The 19,679-nt window shown below is 40.6% G+C and overlaps 1 protein-coding gene across 1 annotated transcript in view; it reads right to left on the minus strand.

Annotated features, from left to right (window-relative positions):
* Window positions 1-19,679, minus strand: part of arr (low-density lipoprotein receptor-related protein 6) — a 586,167-nt gene that overhangs the window by 15,831 nt on the left and 550,657 nt on the right. Inside the window, exons 2-10 of the mRNA XM_071596606.1 lie at window positions 6,880-6,965; window positions 5,949-6,086; window positions 5,573-5,763; window positions 4,686-4,976; window positions 4,146-4,384; window positions 2,750-2,913; window positions 1,792-1,965; window positions 1,066-1,299; window positions 239-575 (exon numbers count right to left, since the gene is read on the minus strand). Coding sequence (XP_071452707.1) covers window positions 239-575; window positions 1,066-1,299; window positions 1,792-1,965; window positions 2,750-2,913; window positions 4,146-4,384; window positions 4,686-4,976; window positions 5,573-5,763; window positions 5,949-6,086; window positions 6,880-6,965 — 1,854 coding nt within the window. The remainder of the gene's footprint in view (window positions 1-238; window positions 576-1,065; window positions 1,300-1,791; window positions 1,966-2,749; window positions 2,914-4,145; window positions 4,385-4,685; window positions 4,977-5,572; window positions 5,764-5,948; window positions 6,087-6,879; window positions 6,966-19,679) is intronic.

Genomic DNA, 19,679 nt, shown 5'->3' on the forward strand with positions numbered 1-19,679 from the left:
ATCCACCAAAGAACGTACTTCTCTGTTTTGCGACTTCCAAAATTTGGAAATTACAGCATAACAAATTCATCACATAAAGAATCAAGATTTTTAAAGATGAATTCAACAATTTTTTCATTTTTCCACAAACCAGACCCTGGTTTCGATGTGGTTAGCGACAACTTTCAAAGTTATGATGCGTTAAATTACAAAGATATGAATTCTCTGGAAATACTGGATAATTATCAATACTCCTTACCAATCTGGCATGCACAAACATAGTCGTGAGGCCTGTTGAGACAAAGGTGACTGCACCCTCCATTCTTTTCACCAGCACACGGATTTTTACTGTTGGCAACAGAAGCAGCAGCGGCCGCTGCTCCACCTGCTAGTCCAACTGCTTTCAGTCCCATCACATTCGGCAGTTGTTCAACTATCACCTCACGCTGTTGGCCAGTCAACTTGTGAACACGATCTATGCTTCGGCGCTGCCAATCTGTCCAGTAGAGGAAATCACCGAGGAGGGCTAAACCAAAGACGTGGGGCAGATTGTCACTTATCACTTCCCTACGGTCTGTTCCATCCAAATTAGCCACCTGTAGTGGAGAGTAAATAAAGAATGACATCATGAAGGATTGAAGACTAATATCAACAGAAAATGTCTATAATAACCTCATCGTGAACATGGTACCTGTTAAATTTTCAATGACACATACAATCACAAATAGTGATAGATGAGAGAAAGGCAGAAATGGTGGGGGGAAGAGGAGAGAGGAGTGTGAATTTATTGTAAAACTGGTTGTCATGTTATAAGGCCATTGGAAAATAGCACACTGCCATGAAAATAATATTCTGAAAATTATATGAATATTTAAAGACAAATATTTTGTTTCATAATGATGTAATATTTATTATGTAAGGGTTAGGTGGAAGAAGGGGACTATAGGTCTCAATCTCGTCCAATAAGTCGATAAATAAATAAATAAAAAATAAATAATATTTGAAAGAGTACACTAATTGACAGATTTTAGAAGAAAAATGAATTCACCACAGACTTTAAGGTACAAATTAACCACATGTACAAACCTCAATTTTATCAGTCTTTGCATCACACCAGTATATTTTGGCTCGGGGCACATCGAGGATTATACCATTGGGCCATCCTAAAGTTGTGTTGATGATTTCAATGCGGTCAGTTCCATCCATTGAAGCTCTCTCTATCTTTGGCCGTTTCTCACCCCAGTCAGACCAAAACATCCAGCCGCGGTCAGGTGCCAGAGCAATAGCCCTAGGTTCCATCAAATCTTCAGAGACAAGAACCTGTAGGGAGGAAGGAATTTTTTTCTTCACGCATTCTAAAGAATACATATGTGTCAGTGGTGATCACAATGTGAGCAAGATTTTTCACTTCATCATCTAAATCAATTCTAATTAAATGTTGGTTATTACTTCAGTTAATAACAGCACATCAAACAACTTTTCAATAAAGCCTAATAACTCATTTAGCACAAACACTGATATCCCATAAAATAACATGATCGCTAAACATAACATTAAATTGGAAACAAAATACTGTCCATCAAATAATTTTGAATGTGTGGATGGAAATTACTGTTAACTCAAATTCAAAGTTAGATTATTTTTGTCAAATTCAGTTTTCATTAATTTATTCACTGGAATTAAACTTGGGAGACACACAAAGTGGATTCCATCAAATGTTACAGGTTTGGATAAGTAGTGCCAAATTTTAAATACATAACTACACAAACAAAAAAATCTTGACATCAGGTGATTTCTAAAATTAGAACTTACTTTACGGAATGATCCATCCAGCCTGCACACCTCAATACGATCAGTACCAGTGTCAGTCCAGTACAAATTTCTAGCCACTGGGTCAATGGCTATGCCATCTGGGTGCTGAACCTCTGCTGACACTATGTCCTGCTGCTTAGATCCATCCAGGCGAGCACGACGGATAGCATAAGACTGAAAAAAAATAAATGCACTTTTTTAATTTTACAATTACCCACAATTTTCATTTTATCTAACACAAGCATCAATGATGCCACCTGCAACCACATAATATAGCTAAATCTCCATAGCAGACCTACTTCAAATGATTAAATGAGAAGTTTAAGCATACATTTTTCACATTTTGTGGTGTTATAACAAAGATAACACTTCAGATAAATTAATATCTTAGTGAAAATTGATTCCTGCGAACTAATTTTCCAACTTAATAAAGGTTGATGATTATGATGTTAGGTAGTGAACATCATAAAAATCACTCTCTATTTTAAAAAATGTTATTTATGTACTTAGATGAAAAATGTTTTTACAGTGTGAACGACTACTTCAATTCTGGGTAATTCTGAATTTTATATTGTGTAAATCCTTAACTATGTGTGTAGGTGTAATTTTATTGTATTTTTCTTTTCTCTGGCTAGTAATCCAGTTACTGTACTTCTTGACTTACCCTATACGATTACATAATTGTATGATATTCTGTACCATACTATGTACTTGTCCATTGGGGAAATAAAATTATTATTATTATTATTATTATATAATACTTTACAGGGTACAGGTTTCACATGCTCATTTACAACAACTGCTTGTGACACCATTATATAACCACGTTTGATTCTGAACTGAGTCACTCAAAATGTCTTTCTACAGAAAAGTGGCCACCTTGAACAAAAGTTGGTGGAAAATTTAGAAATAAAATTCCAAAACATTAATTAATGAACAAGACAAAATATTTCCATACCTCATCATCAGTCCAGTATAAGAATCCTTCGACTGGGTCAAAGTCGATGGCAATTGCATGCTTGACTCCTTGCAATGGGATCACAAAGTTAGTGTAATCAGGAGAGTCCAGAGAAATCTTGCAGATTTCAGTTCTTTGAACAAGAAGAAGCAACTCCTGTGGGCCTGAAAAGATGCAATAACAATGATATTCAAATTTCTGCATGGTTACCACTGCATCCATTTGTTTTGTCTTTATATTTAGACAAACTCCAGGTTTCTACAGTAGTTAGAACTTGGTATTTCCATGACATTTTCTAATTTTCCACATGCAAATATCCTGGAATGTCACTGTTCTAATGAATAAACAACACTAGTAGAACAAAAATGTAGTCACACTTTGTATTTGTTTCAGAAGCATGTAAAATATGAGGCTAAACACTAATAAATTATTCCATGAAGTAGCACAAAAAATAGCTTAGTTCTGGATTAAATTTTCCTTATGCACAAAATTTTTAAAACCATACCAATATATTTAAACAAAAAAATTCTTCAAATTTGTTAAAACATTTAATCTGACTTAGTCTTCAAGTTTCGATGTTTTAGAATATGTATTCTGGTCAATACCAAAGAAAAATCACATGATGAATGGAATTTTTTGGTCATCATAGAATCACAATACGATAAACATGTCTTTATTTTCTCAATTAATGTATAAAATTTTCTTGTTTTAAACATAATATTCTAATTTAATGAAACCAAAGAATTTGCAACTAATTAAGGGAGGAAGCTAATGGCTATGACAAGAAAATTCTGACGAAGAAATTTATCCTCCAATACTTTTTCCTCATGGATCCATATTTCTGGGAAAATAGTTTCTAAGCAATACAAATCAGTGTCTTCATGTTTCCATCATTAGGAAGAGAAAATTTCAACTCTATCCTAACAAGATATAATAAGAAAACTTTTCCAATTTCCATTTTTACTTGAGTTGAAATTTATTTATTTACTTACTTTTAATTTATTTATTTATTTACTACTTTTCTTCATTTAAATGTTTCATGAATCCAATTACACTCCCAATCAGCAATGCTCAAAACATGCCCCAAAATATTTTTACTATTATCAAAGTGCTTATGTGGCTTGCATATTATTATCTCTAGGTATATCAGGCATTATTGAATGTCCCACCCTCAATTCATCAAACTCTTCACCATGCGTGTCAGAACTTTTTGAAGCATGCCATTTCAAATTAATTTTGGCCTTGTTTCCTAAACTTTCCTGTACTATACCACTTAGCATCATGCACAATACAATGCTAGACCTCTTAAGAGAAACTTCACCCTAACCATTATTCTACCATAGATGACAATTCGTTTCATTATGGATGTTTGGACAACCTGTTCTAGAAATCTTACCATCAGCACATGTGTGATTGTCAACAAGCTTAATGCCGGTGGGACAGGCACAGGTGTAGCCAGGTGGATATGGTGCTAAGAGGCAGAGATGAGAGCAGCCCCCATTGTTCCTCTTACAAGGAGTGTCCCCTGGAGGTTGCCGTTTTGGATCAAAGATGTGAATGTCGATTGGAATGAAACTCCCATTTAGGAGTTCTCTTGGCTTGGCACCAGATACATTTTCCATGACATGAATGCACCTAGATTGTGAGAGATGGTACATAGATCAGCTAAAAGTAACACTCACCAAGTTAAATACAAATTTTTAAAGCCACTGAGGTCAAAATCAAATTAAACTGTGATCATGTAATCATAAATTTTATAGAAAATACTGGTTTTGGTAGAATAAAAATGTTACCATGATTCAACATATTACATAAAAAATGGGCAATAAAATATTTATTATTGAACTAAAAGGTTTTCCGAAGGATTAATCAATTATATTTAATAATAATTCCTCCTCAGAAGCAGGAAATCTTTTACTGTATCTTAATAGCTTACCATGTTTTCCAATCGGTCCAGTAGAAGGTGTGGTTGTAAAAAGTGAGAGCATAGGGATAAAGGAGATCATTCTGGCCTATTTTCTTTTTTCTGCGTCCCTCATAATCCATCTCCATAATGAAATGAAGGCGACCATCGATCCAGTAAACCAAGTGATTCTCATAGTCGATGGACAACCCATTTGGCCAAAAGATATCATCACTCACAACAACAGTTCGCGTTCCAGGGTCTCCATTCATGCCAGCTCTCTCTATCTTGGGGATCTCGCCCCAGTCAGTCCAAAACATCAAGCTGCAGAAAATAATAATATTATGACTCAGTTTTAGGAGCATCTAGGGAGACAATTACAACAGCAAGAGAATCAGTGAACCCACTGATACATCTCCAACAAATCAGAAAATATTTTGTACTTTTTGGAAAAAATATTCTTGCATGGGATATACACCAAAACTGAAAATGCTCTCAAGATTCACATTATTTTAATCAATGACAATGACTATACATATAGAAACATTTTGATATTAAATCTTAAGAACCATTAAGTTGTCACACTGTCCAACTGTACACCTTTTAATGTGAAAAAATGTTTAATTAGAGAACATTTTTTAAAAACTTTAGTGGTGGATATGTTGCCAGAGTGGAAAATTTCAAATTGTAGTAATCTGATAAACAATACCAATAGGAATTAACCCATGAGAGTAAAAACAAAAGTGAATGATAAAATTTGAAATAGCAGGAAGCCAAATGACACATTTAAAATAAGATACCAACACAATACAATTTATGCCCATTGACTCCTTTTGATGTAACTCCTCATAAAGTTCTCCCTAGCTAACCAAGTCATCAAAAGTTAATAGAAAGCATAAATGAATGATTTAATTAATTACCTGTCCATGGGGGCCAGGGCGATGGCCCTCGGTTGATCAATGTCTTCCCAGAAGAGAACCTTGCGGTACTTCCCGGTAAGGGTGACAACTTCAATTCGGTTAGCTTCTCCATCTGTCCAGTATAGTTTCTGAGTAAACCAATCACAAGCCAAACCATCTGGAGAGATGAGCCCAGATGTGACAACTCCAAACTGCAAGTTTGTAGGCAGTGCGATTAGCAAATATTGCATTTAGAAACATGACGATAACCACATATCAATATTTACAAAAAAAAGACTAGATACATTTATCGGTAACGTCACATATTACCATTTTCTTCTCTATGAAAAAATCAGAAAACTAAAAGCACAGAGTAAGTTTAAACTTCCAAATTTACCTTGGATGACTTTGGGACAGGTGCTGCTGGGTTAGTTTTGTTGAAATTAGCACATTCTATCACCTCAAGGCCTTGATCGGCCCAACATATAAGGCCACCCTCGTAATAGAAATCAATTGCATATCCATCTTCCAAGTCCTATAATATATCAAAGAACATTGATTTAAGCAATGACATGAAATAAATTAAACATTTAGTGATATCTTAAATAATAAAATTTCAATGCATGTACATTAATTTACTTACTTAATTTACTTTAATTCAATTTAAATCAATCTTTGCTCAAGATTTCTCGATAAAGAGTGGTTGGAAAGGAGATTTTTTAAAACAATGATTTCCTTTCTTTTAAATCCAAAAAATAATCCTTGAGCTAAGCACAGGGTCAAAATCTTTAGTTAACAACTGCAAATGTTTACGATGATCACCAGATGCAAGAAATTATCTGGCATACTTTGATGAGGAAGGGAAAAAAATTTTAAGCTTCAAGAGTCAATGAACAAAAATATCCTCTCTCCATTCAAATGAATTTTAACGTCATCACACATAAATCCCTTTCCAATGTTGAAATTTTGAAAAAAAAATAGTTATCCATAAAAACTGTATAATATAGGAAGAAATAAAAATGGCCTCTGTTTGATGGGGAACAGAGTACTAGAATAAGGTTCCAACAAACAGCGGGAGATGCCGCGACAGTGAATTTTAACTGAGTCATCCACTAAATGTGCATTACAATGCAGCAATTTCAGAGTGTAAAATTCATTTGCCTTGACCAGGATTTGACATGGTGGTACATCGAAGGATTCAGGTTCGAATCCTGGTGAAGGAGAATGATTTTTACACTCTGAAATTGCTGCATTGCAAGGTGACATGTTGGAGGGAGGGGGGTTGATGGCTTTTTTTCCAAAATGATGAGATGATCCATCACTCTTACTTTTATCACAGTCGTAGTTTTGCTGTTCTTCACTGCACTGGCAAGTCGGATATCTTTAGATGTGGAGAACAGCAAGTTGGGGTGTCCTGCAAGGAAGAAGAACAAATGAGAAAATTCCACTTCATACAAACTGGGATTGTATCAAGGAATTGCACAGCTGATAGGAGATGGCTGAGCACTATGGATAAATTACACCAGGGGCCTTGAATGGGAAGTATGTATTGGCATTTACAGAAGTCTGCAGGCAGATTTCATTCCTTACATTGAACACAATGACTAGCAGCCACTATGACATCCCCAGAGCTTCATGAATCCATTGCAGCCCAAGTGCCTGCCAGGATGTGGATGCCAACATAACCACAACTTCACATTACCCCAATTCTTGACATGCCACCTTGGCGATTGCCTATAGACTGTTGATATGACAAGAAATTGGGGAATGGCGTTGGTTTGGTGGCCTAACTATTACTGGCTGCTTATATAGAGGGTCTGGGTTTGAATCTGGGAATGATCTTTATTTCATTTGTTCACCATAAGGAAACATTTTAAATGCAGGAATCTGTTGGTGAGATAGGACATTTGGCTCCTAAATGCCTTTCATTGAAGAGTACAGAAGGGAATTATTCTCCATTCCATAAACCCTTTTGAAATGTAATGGTTTCCTTCAATACATGAAAAATGTAAGATAATTCGCCGGAGCTCATCAAACTCCATGAATTTCTCATATTCTTGGGCCACCTCTGTGGAGCTCGAATTAAAGAAGAATAATTCCAAATTAAATAGGAAATTAGATACCCATTATTCTCCTTCAAGGGAAGAAGAGACGAAACAGTAACCATAGGACAAACTCATAGGAGGGCAAATTGTTTTGAAGCATCTTTCAGACTAACAACATTCAGAGGATGGCCTCTGATATTTTTCATTAAATAATTAAGCTTTCAATGACCTAAGCATATCTAAAGTACAACCTATCCTTAAATGAAGGCACTCTATTTGAAGTCCTATCCACATAACACCCTGCATGCAGCGCCAAGGATACTACTGAAAAAATCTTGCCACGAACCTAAGCCTCCAGCAGGGTGGTAAGCCAGAAGCCACTGCACCAATCCTGACCCTCCTACTTAATTAATTATTTTCAAAAAACACTAATGAAAATGTTAAAATGAACAATAGTTTTGCATCACTCAGTAACTTGGTTGTTTAAGCAAGAGGATGCACATAGATTGGAGGCTTCTAATATGTGAGTGTGGGAAAAATAAAATGAACAGATAGTGAAACAAACAAATAAGAGCCAAGGAATGGTAGGAGAGGAGAGAGAATTGTCGGAAGAAACTCTAGGAAGGTTGAACAAGTGGAGTCAGACAATTGGATGCTGAAGACAATAATAAAGGGGAGAGTGCGCGGAAAGCATTTGTAAAGTAAAGAAGTTTTTGTAATACGGAGTTGGCAGATATATTGTGCTGTGTGTTTCAGGGCTCTATCCGCACCTATCAAAACCAACTCTCAAGTTGATAAATTCGGGCATCGAGTTGAAAACATAAACAAGCATGTGTTTGCCTCATTAAACGATTTAGATGACCTCGCGAAGTGACTTGTGGCTCTGAGAAATGGGTCCCAGGTCCGCGGCCGAGGGCTGTCGCTTGTCACACGGAGCCAACATGGAGAGAAAGGTTGGAGAGACAATGCCAGACACACTGAATGCTCAAGTGGAGTCGCCCAAACGTCCAACGTGAACGAGGGAGCAGCGGGGGCGTGGGAGGGAGGGGGTGGTGAGAAAGAGCGAGGGAGCAGAGCGAACCAGCCCGCGGAAAGAGATATCGGAAAGTACTAATTGGGCGCATTTACGTGAGGAGCTTCGACCAGAACACTCAAACTAATGGGCCAAGTTCGATCCTCCGCTGGCTAGGGAGGGGCGGCGGTGGGCGGGGAGGTCGGTAGGAAGTCGCGGGTTGGAAGGAGACGGATTAGGGTAGGGGGTTAGGGAAGCTGGCAGGGGGTGAAACGAGGCATAATTGACACCGAGAATTACGATGCAAACTCATGGACCAAGCGATGTTTTCATCAATTCGGGATTTATAGCATCGACAATTACCAGCAGACTGCCGGATTAGGGTATGTTTCCGATGGACCCTGGAACGATACTCCTTCTCGCTTTTCTCTTCTATAACCGTCATCAGCACACCATTGCCTCTCAATATCTCCTGCATCCTTTTGTCCTGCTTACTTCGAATTTCTCCCAAAAACTCTTCCCTTTGTCCACCATGCCTGCCTACATCCCGCTGAGAACCAATTTTTTCATAAAAATATGGAGAATGCTACTTTTAAATTGAGAAGAGAGTTTTCATTCCATGAAACACATTTGTATGATGGAAAACCATACGACAGTGAAATTTGAGGTAAGTGGACTAGGAACATCGGCGGCTGGTTATTCGAAAGCTTATAATCGGAGGAAAGTCTTCTCCTCGATGGCACGCAAATCAAAGCTAATTAGCTAAAAATTCCAAGACATTTTTTTCGTGTTTTCTAGGAGCGTGGAACCGTTTTACAATTATCATTTTTCACCGCATTAACAAAAAGATATGTCTCCAGTTTTATAGATTAAAAATATGCAAGTTTCGCACGAGCATTAACAAAGTCAACCATCAGGAATAACGTACCATTTGGAGAAATATTTTAATTTGTTTCTCTCAGAAACGTTTGTTATAAGGTGTCAATCCCACAGGAATGCGGAGGGTGACATCGACACATTATTTTCGACACACGACAGACGCTTCTTCGATAAAAACGTGAGCGCTCGGGTCACGGCACTGCGACGTTAATAAAAAATAAAATAACCTGGACCAGTCCGAGGCCGGGGCCAAGTACGGAACCGAATAATGGGGAGATTAAGGGGGGCGCGTCAGGTATGGGTGCGGGGAGATGGGGTCTTCCACCAACGCGGGTCATTTCCTCATGCCCGTACTGTAACCTCCGCGCACACCTCGTAGGGTTCTGACGCTACATCGATATACTAGTAGTACCTCCATTTTGACGAGATGATGCCTATGAGCATCGATACACTCCCATGAGGTCGAATTATTCACATCGACCACGCCAATATGGAAGATATTACCACTTAACCGATGCATCTATCGTCGATGATTATCGTTTATATTACAGTAATGCTGACAATAACAGGGAAAATATTGCCGTTTTGATAGACAGCTAGATAGAAGGTAGCGGACGTTCATGGCGTCATGCGATATGAGCGAGGTAATTTTCACCGCATAAAACAATTTAGACAACATTCATAATATACACATAAGAGTATGACAAAAAATCATTCCACAAGAAGAAACTGGACATTTTATTCCGTCGGTAATGAACGGAAAGAAAATCAAACGAGAAAGTGAGAGGCATGATGGAGAAAGAGAGAAAGTTGTCTGGAGTGATTAAAAGGAGGCAGGAAAAGTAGATGCAGAACACATTATAGAGCAATGAAATGTTGACGACTGTGACAGAATTGAGTATGCTGAGTAAGCGAGGTAGAGGTACAAAAAGAGGAAGCATGCTGGATGGAATGAAGTCAGAAAGTACGCGGAGCTGAAGAATAGTGTATTTTAGAGCAAATTGCTTGGGGTGGTGATATGCGGCGCTCAGAAATAGACTTGTAGTAGTCGTTAAGTCTACGCCCATCAAAAATGTACCTTGACGGGTAGACTGTTATTAATTAATTAATCCAAGCAGTATAATATCATATTTTGTCGAATGCCTTTACAGCCGGAAGACACTGCCTTCTCCAGGTTCCTTAAAATTATTGCAACCTCGATGATATACGGTCGCCTCCCCGGTATTTATGTCACTCCAAAGTTCGAGAATTAAAAATGAATATCGCACAACCCAACAAGGAAGGTACGTCACCAAATGAACATGGGAAAATGCGAAGCATTTACAAGTGAGGGAGTAGAGGGAACTTTAGATCTCGTGTGTAAATGAGGATAATGAAAAATCTTATTCGGCATTTCCAATAAAACCATACAGTAAATATTGCAAAATCGGCCAATAAGATACATATTTACTGAATGCTAAGACAACGTCACAATAAACTTCGAAATTCCCAATAGAGAAACGCATTATTACCCTAAGTCTTCCATGGATAGGTCTTTTCCCGATGAAACATTTTGTGTTCTTCGTATCTCGAGATACATCGACAGATAGGCTCTTGTTGTGCGGTGAACTCCGAACAAGAGTATTTTTTTTGCACAGAAGCACGGTATTTGAATCAGAGACCTTCGTGTTAGCTGGCGAGCACGTTACTCACTGGTTTTGCCAGGCGCGCTCCCTGCATTCACCACCTTATAGATGACTTAAAAGCCATCGAGTTAAGCAAAAAATGCCCGTAACCTTGGAAGATTTCCTCCTGAATATGCACGCTATCTGCATTTCAGTAAGGGGGGGGGGATGACATTCTATAATGAATGCGACTGCGATGAACATGCGATAGCACATTTTGTCGCAAATGTAAGCTGCGCGATATTTTATCTCCGCAATTGACGTGATGAGGATATGGTGATAAGATGGCAGGCGAAAATCGCACATCCAAGAATCGATAATGTAAATTGGTCTAAAACGTTAAATGATTTCGGCAAAAGCATCGATGCATCGAAAAATGCAGGCATTCAATTTATATCGCACATTATTTCAGCGATACGCAAGAATGAACTGAAGGCTCATTTCTCCGCCCATGCCACTCAATGTCATCATCGTCTTTATCGTCAACGTACGCTCGGTGTATCCTTACTCGTACGCAACCCGCACGCCAAACATGCCGTAGGAAAAATATAACCGTAAAATAAGTTAACCGTGAAGCGAAAATTTGAATTCCCAACGCGCAAGTCACTGTTAAGTTAATAACTGACGAAAAGGTTTTTATACATTGCTTAACTATGTTTTTTAAGGAGGGAGAATGATCGTAGATTAAAAATATTTTGATCGTAGATTAAAAATATATTTTGCGGGTGTGGTGAAGAATTAACAAAAAAGTTGGATAGACAAACGACGAAGTTTAGCACATGGAGGGAGAAGATATTAAAGTTGACAGTTATGAGGGTATAGGATTTAGAGAGACGTTGAGCACCGTGATAGACCGAAGAATATTTGAAACGGGGAAAGGAGTAAAATGTAAACTTTTTTGGATGGCGTTAAGGTGGTAGAGAGCACGAAAAACTATAAAAGGAACCAATGAGGGCAACAGAGGTTTAGCTGGAGTAAGTCCCTGAGATACATGACAGTAGCGTGGGACCGTTCAGAACTTCCCTTTCACAATGCAGTCTGCGAGTGAATTAATGAATACCCTGGATATTTCGATGGCGAAATGCATCCCCGCGCCTTTTCCTACAGGAGCCTTAGTATCCATATGGGCAGTTGGTGGGGACACGCCATTAGCAGTATTTCCGCTTGCGGGCGGCGGGGAAGACGACGGAATCACGACCTCGTAGAGAGGCGGGAGTGTTACGTTCCCCTGGGGCAGGCGAGGCATGCGATCAAGATAGGACAACCTGAGCTCGGACGCGTGCGGCACGCAAGAAGGGGGAGAAGGGATTGGGGCGGCTGGAGGTGGGGGAGAGACAGGACGTCTCCGCAGCCGGACTTGCGATAAGGGCCCATCGCCATACAGAGCGGAGGTGTCGCCAAGAGACCCATGACTGATGACTTACAGATGAGCCAGTCTGCAAATGACCTCGGTGATTTTCGTAATCTACCGTGGCCTACGTGAATCACCCAAATCTTCGATTAATCGGAACACGTCACCTGCCGATTAAACGAGATCTGATTCGACTTTTCCGAATACATCATTATCCATATTAACACGATGATAAATACACAAGGAGTATACACTTATTTCAGACATATGCGTTACCATAATCTCCCGGTTACCTCACAATACTTAGACTGACTACAGATTCAGTAAACGAAGGGAATGAGATTTTCAGGAAATAGGATCGCCAAATTGAACATTAAGCTTAGAGAACATAAAGTAGAGCAGGTAGAATACTTCACGTGTATTGGAAATTATTATGGATTAAGATGAGAAAAGTCAAGGCATAACCGGAGAAAATGTTTACAAAGAATATACGGTCAATGACGGGCCAAGATAGTGAAAAATATATTATGTGCATAGTTATGTACGGCTTAGAAATTTAGACAGTGAGCCAAGAGAATAAGTGTAATCTGGGGACTTTTTAAATGTGTGGAAAGAAATAGGGAAAATTAGTAGGACGGAGAGAAAAAATACTAAACGCCCTATCCGCACTCAAGTTTTCATCGCATTCCTACGTGCATAACTCTGCCAAATGAAAGAGAAATCTTTTAGATATCCCGGATACGGTACCTGTGTTCAGCTTATATTCCGAGTGAATTATCAAGAGACGTAGGGGCCAAGGTAAGACGACGTTTTCGTCGTACTGAATAGTAGCTGTAAGCAGTTAATTTTCTGCGGCTAATTATTATTAATATTTGATAGACTATAGTTTAGGTGGGTTTAGGATGAACGCAAACTCAACACCTCTACATTTCTTGGCCTCATCCAAGAGACAACCTGACATAGCACTACAACAAACAATTAAAATCCGCAAGCATTCCACCTCCCTTCATTTCCCCTAACATTCCTATCCTTTTCCTCTTTCTTCCTCACATGCCTTAACACTGTCCCCCATATTAGTCTTAACATTTCATCTCCTACCATAAAGCTCTTCATCCACTTTCACGTATTCCTTCGCATTTCTACCACTATTCATCTCTCCTCCCCCACCACCCTTAGTACTCCTTTTGTTTTCCGTCCATTTTACTCATCCCACACTTTTCCAAACCCATGTAGCTGATTTCTAGAGTCACAAAAAGATGCACATTTACTTTTTATTAGGAGGGATTTGTCAATATTAATTATTATCTCAATTTTGTAATGAAAAGGAAACGAAAATTCGCTTCCAACCCCAAACTTGACGAACCATCGAAAACGCTGCCGCTTCAAAAAAACGGATAAGCAAATCCATTCGTCCAAAGTTTTCCCGATAGTCCACCCGCATTGGACTGGGGCTACACGACTCAACAGACTCCATTTCACGTCGACGTGATCCGAAAGAAAAATATCTCGGAGAGGGGGCGTCCGCTGAGCTCGTGCGCTGTTTGGGGGGGACTCAAATAATGGAGTGATCTCATCAGCGAAACTCGAAATATCGGCCGCCCCGGACAGGATGCAAGACTCGGCGGGGGTGAAGTTCATCCCCCTCCGCCAACACAACGGGGTACGGGAGGAGGGAGGAAAAAAGAACGGGTCGCAGGGATAACAGGAAGCGGGAACCCACACGTAAATAACCGATACGCCAGCGAAACCAGACCCATGACCCCAGCCTCTCGTCATCTCCACCCCTAACCTTTTTCACCAATATGGAAGTAGGAAGAGGAGTGGTGGGGGCGAGTCAGGGGGGTCTCCGCCGGGCCGAAGCGGCCGAATGAGAGGGTTGGAATGGAGGGGGGTAAATGAAATCTCGCAGACGACGGGTCCGGACATCCGCGAGGACCTCCACGACCTCCCCCCTATCGATAAATTCGGCTGCGGAGCCCGCGACCCGATACACCCTCGCGAACGGGAAAAGCCATTACGTGAAGTCACCCCTACTCTCCTCTCCCCGCAGAGAATGAGCCCAATTAAAAACTTGGAAGCAGGGGACGGGAGATGTTTGGGTATGAGGGAGAAGCGAGGGAGACGAGGCGAGGGATGGCGTGGCCGATGGTGAAATCCGCGATGAGGGAAGGGAAACTAACAATACGACCTACGGAGCCACGGAAGACGAATTTTACTTTCCATTTTTTTACAATGCAATGCTTTTTACAATAGGATGCAGTTTTTTATATCATAACATCGATGCAATTTATTTTCCATCACTTACTGTTATTTTTCAGAGAAACTCTATCCAATTTTGTTTAAAGTCAATGGAATTTACTTCCCGTGATACTCTATTAATTCACGTTGTAATATTAAACATTTGGACAGCGGGAGATGCCGCGACAGTCACTTAAACGGAGACAACCACCAATGTGCACCAGAATGCAGGGATTTCGCAGGGCACAAATTATTCGCCTTGTCCGGGACCCGGGTTCGGATCTCGGTTAAGGAAAATTACTTTTACTCGGGGAAATTCTTGCATAAACCATTTCTGATCGACATTAATTCAATATTTTTCCACAACATGCTATCAACTCGCACTGCAATTTTCTCCATTTCTGTTTGGAATTAATGTTATTTTTACTTATTAATATACACTATTAAATCGCGTATAATTTTTGGTCGTAAACTCCTCTGCCGAAATGCAACATAGAACATGTAAGTAAAATAGAAAATGCATGCAGGCTGGGATCACGGGGCAGTGAAATGGTGTCAGATGGGTGAGGTGACGCTAACATTGAATGGGGAGGAAAGGTTGAGCAAGTGAGGGGGATTCTGATAAAAGAACGATAGATGGAATTAATGAAACGAGTATGTCCATTGGACTTCCGGAAAAGTTTTTCTCGAGGCGCCGTTACGGAAGATAATGCGTTGAGCAAACGGGGTCACGTTCACCGAGTCAACAGGGACACCATCAAAGCCTGGGGGCATCGGGGTGGGTGGGAGAGTGGTGGACACCTATTTGAACCGCACAAATGGCGATGTGAATGGTAATGCTGAAGTTGTTAAGGGAAAGTCAGAACATTTCTGAACCTTCTCCATCCTCTCATTCACCCTCTAGTCCACACTATCCAAATTTGACATTAAACTACGTTCATCCGCTAATACATACATGTATATAAATACGTACATATGTATGTATAAGGGAAACTATTTTCTCGAACTATTCGCTATTAAATAATAGGATTACGGCGAGGGGGGATCTATAGTGGAAAAAATCGCTTTCATTATTAGAGTAGTTTACCACAGGTGTGAACCCTCAGTAAAATTCATCACAACTCACTAAAAATTAATTATCAACTAAACTCAACAGTGATCACTTTTAAATTAGACGAACCAGTTCATTAAACATTCTTATTTCACCAAATCGTAAATATAAAAGTTAATGACGGGATTCTAAGAATCTCACAGCAGTGCAGTACTGGGAACATCTCTATTTGTTTAAATGGTAGATGACTGTAGGCAATGGGATGTTGAAGACTATGATAGAGGGGAGAATGCTAGGCAAGTGAGGATGGGACAGGAATGGAATATTGGACGGGAGGGAGGAAGGAAGTATACGGAGTTGAAGACGGGCTTGTCGTAGAGTAGGATGTTGGGTTGTGCGTTGTTAGGAGAGACAAGAGAATGGTTTGGTAGCTTCAATCTTACGTCACCTGTAGATTAATTGTTATAATGGATTACTGTACTTCAATAAGTTTCGTGCCAAAACGCTCCATCACATCAATAGTTGTTTTCGACACGGCTTAGTGAAAATTCTTCATGATTACGACGGAGAAACAACTCTCGTTTCCAAAATTTTCCAAATGCATTCCACCAGCAAATTAAATCTCATACGTGAAAGCGGCGAGCCTTTTTTCCATAGCAATTTACCGCAGCTGAATTAACCTGCAAGTTATCCAGTGGCAATTCTTCAGGAAAAGGATAATAGAGCATTGTTATGAGACCTTCCACAGTTTCCGGGTCAACTCTTCAGCCTTACCTCTCCATGTTCGCTCAGAGCTCCTCCGACGCCGTTGTCTCAATTAAACACATGCGTGCAATACCCGACACAACCCAAGGCTTGTCATAACCTACGAATAAGATTGCTACGCATGAGAACTCTTAAACATGGAAATATGCAATCGCAGGAGAAAAGTTTTGGAATGCATGAAGAGATCTAGGCGAATGAACATTTTTTTAAAACATGAAGAAATTTCCTTAAAAATGAAAACCAGTAATTCTTCGGCTGTTCAACATTCATACGGGGAATTGAGAAAAATAAAGGACAGATGAGGGAATTGCGAAAACTCTCGTGAATAATCTGCAAATTCACGGTGCATATAAATAAAATAGTGTACCTGTGTGTACATGTAAATGCTCTTTAGTGCATTATTCGGCTTACTTTTCTCACCTAATCAATATTGAGGAATATTCCCTAATCGCCTGCAGAAAAAAGTGAGAAAATGTCTAAAGATTCCAGCTTATACTCGTGAAAATAAAACAATTAAACAAAAATTAAATACAATACTTCCAATTCAGCATCAACCTTCATATCCTACAAAAAAATAAACACACACACACACACAGAAACTCTGTAATAAGTGACCTTAAGGCCATATCACCTTAACGTGACATCTTATGAACACAACAACCATTTTAATTTATTTGTGCAGTTTTTGGCGCGTGAATATATCGCGATATTGAATGGGTAGAAACCACCCTGTAAGGCCGCCCCAGCTAATAAATGTCCCACATCCCGCGGGTTCCGACGACACAGGCAAAGCCGAGGGGCCCCGTACCGCCGAAGAGGGACGCCAAGTTCAGACGGCATTCCAATTTCCTACTCTTAATTCATTATTTTTTTTTTAACCTCGACCACTCTTTCGAGAGCGGAAATCGTTTCCCCACGGAGCTATTCGAAAACGAAACGGACTCGGGTACCCGCAGGGGGAGAGGGGATCAGGAGGAGGCGGGCCGCCGTCGCGAAAGGGGTGACGCGGAAAGAAAAAGTCGTGGGAGGTAGGGCAAGTGTGGAGGCGAGCATTTCGCACTTCGGCGCGCGTTGAGGCGTGCAGCCATTAAGGTGTGTGGAGAAGAAAAGGCGGGAAGGGTGGGGGAGGGGGGTTTGCTGCGAACTCCCGGAGTGCTTTGGTCAAGAATCCCTGGTTTGCGTTCACGCTCCCCTCTCCAGCCCACCCTTACAACCTGGGGGAGTTAGACAGGCTCGAGTGGAGACCACGAGGCTTTTGAGTGGGCTTGCGCGTCGGGATCCGGTCGGGGTGCACCACACGAATGGGACCTCGAATCCCCCCCCATCATATTTTTTTACGCCCGGTTTTTGATAGGATAAAAAACGAGAGAGAAAGAGAGACCGGCATGTTTTCCGTGTTCTTCAGTCCGTCGCCTAGTTTTCCGAGTCATGGGCGGCAAAACGTCGGGGCGCGCAATCAACTCTTTTTTACTGAAATACGCGGACCGATGCATATTACGTCACGGGAGCCTTTCATCGTATCGCCGCGGTGCTGCGTCGGTTGGTCCGTGCCGAGCCTCGTCCGGTACCCGAGACGTTTCCCTAGGTCTACGTCGGAGACTTCACCATTCCGGAAAATCTGTCTGACGACTCATCGGCTATCCGCGATAGGACAGTCGGCTTTAGGGAGTGCTCGTTTTCGTCTTATGAGCAGGAGACTGATGTCACAAGAAATCTTGACAGAAAATAAATTCCCCTATTCCGTCCCGTCAACCGAATCCGTATTTACATTTCATTTCCGAGTGAACGAAATCAGTGACATTGACAGTTGAAATACAGTGATTCACATACACAAAACGTACACAGCTTACAGTCGTAGATAGAATGACCGCACTTGCTGCCCTCTTAAATACAAATCTCTTCGAAAGACTATAAATCCCAGTTCCGACAAACAGGTGATTTTTTCATCAATTAATTTCGATTGCGTATAGCAGTCACTTTTACAGTTGTAATTGATGATTATATTTGTTTTAGGACCGTTTATAACTTATCGTTCAATCCAGCAACTAGCTAAGGAGTACACCAAACTAAGACACAACATTCATACGCAGATATTAATTGAATAGGTAACCTCGAGACAATTCTTCGGCAATTAGGCAATTGCCGCGTCGGTGACACTGTTTTTAACGTATGGAGGACGGTTTGGAACAACGAAATAACAATGTTGAACAACAAACGGAAAATCGCCGCAGAAATCTAATGAAGAGTTAATCGAATCTAGTATTCAGAGGTTTCAACAAAATTGTCAATTTAATCATTCCTTATGTTTACTGATACATTCGGCGGGTTTATTATTATTACCACTCCGACGAAACACTTCAAAATTACCTATACAAAGCACCGCGGAGATTTTTACCATTCCAAAAATCCCAAAGCAATGAAAGTCAGACGAAATCGTATTCATCACAAAGGTCCTACAGTGTTACCACAACGGCGGTGATTATGGTAATATACTTAAAGTTAACGCATCGACAGCGTAGAATTACGATTTTAACAGGAAGTTCTCGATTTTTCTTTGATTTAAATATTTAATTTCGGCAATGACCCCATGATGGTTTATAACTGTAGTTTTTGTTGGGTTGATGGTAGTAGATGATTGAGATAGTGGATACACGCGCAGGCATCCGTAAGAAAGGCGCGAGTTGATTTGTGCTCTCGGAGACTCGAGCATCCCTCAATCCGGAGTGGTGCTTGAAGAGTTTCGGGAGAGGATCCTCAGGCGACAACAAAGCCCGGAACTGGAGACAGCCGTGAAAGGGGATGGGCGATTGGGGGGGAGGGGATAGTAGAACGGGAAGCGGGTTATTAATGAGCTGATATTGCGCGTAAGGAGGGAAGGGAATGGGGGGAGATAGGAAGGAAATCGGTGAGAGCCAAAGAAGGAAGTTCGACAACTCTGATAAAAGCGACCATCGGTGGCGTCGTCGCGACGCGTCGCGGCGTATCATCATGACAAGAACCCACTCGTCCGCAATCGCCGCGAAACAAATCTACGAAAGGGAAGTGGGGGCGGAACAGAGGAATTCACGATAAGCACGAGCGATAATACTCCCTTTCGGAAGAGGGCGCCTTCCGCTTTCCTCC

The sequence above is a fragment of the Hetaerina americana genome, unplaced genomic scaffold, assembly GCF_022747635.1.
Source record: "Hetaerina americana unplaced genomic scaffold, ioHetAmer1.1.p SCAF_8, whole genome shotgun sequence".
Classification (NCBI taxonomy): domain Eukaryota; kingdom Metazoa; phylum Arthropoda; class Insecta; order Odonata; family Calopterygidae; genus Hetaerina; species Hetaerina americana.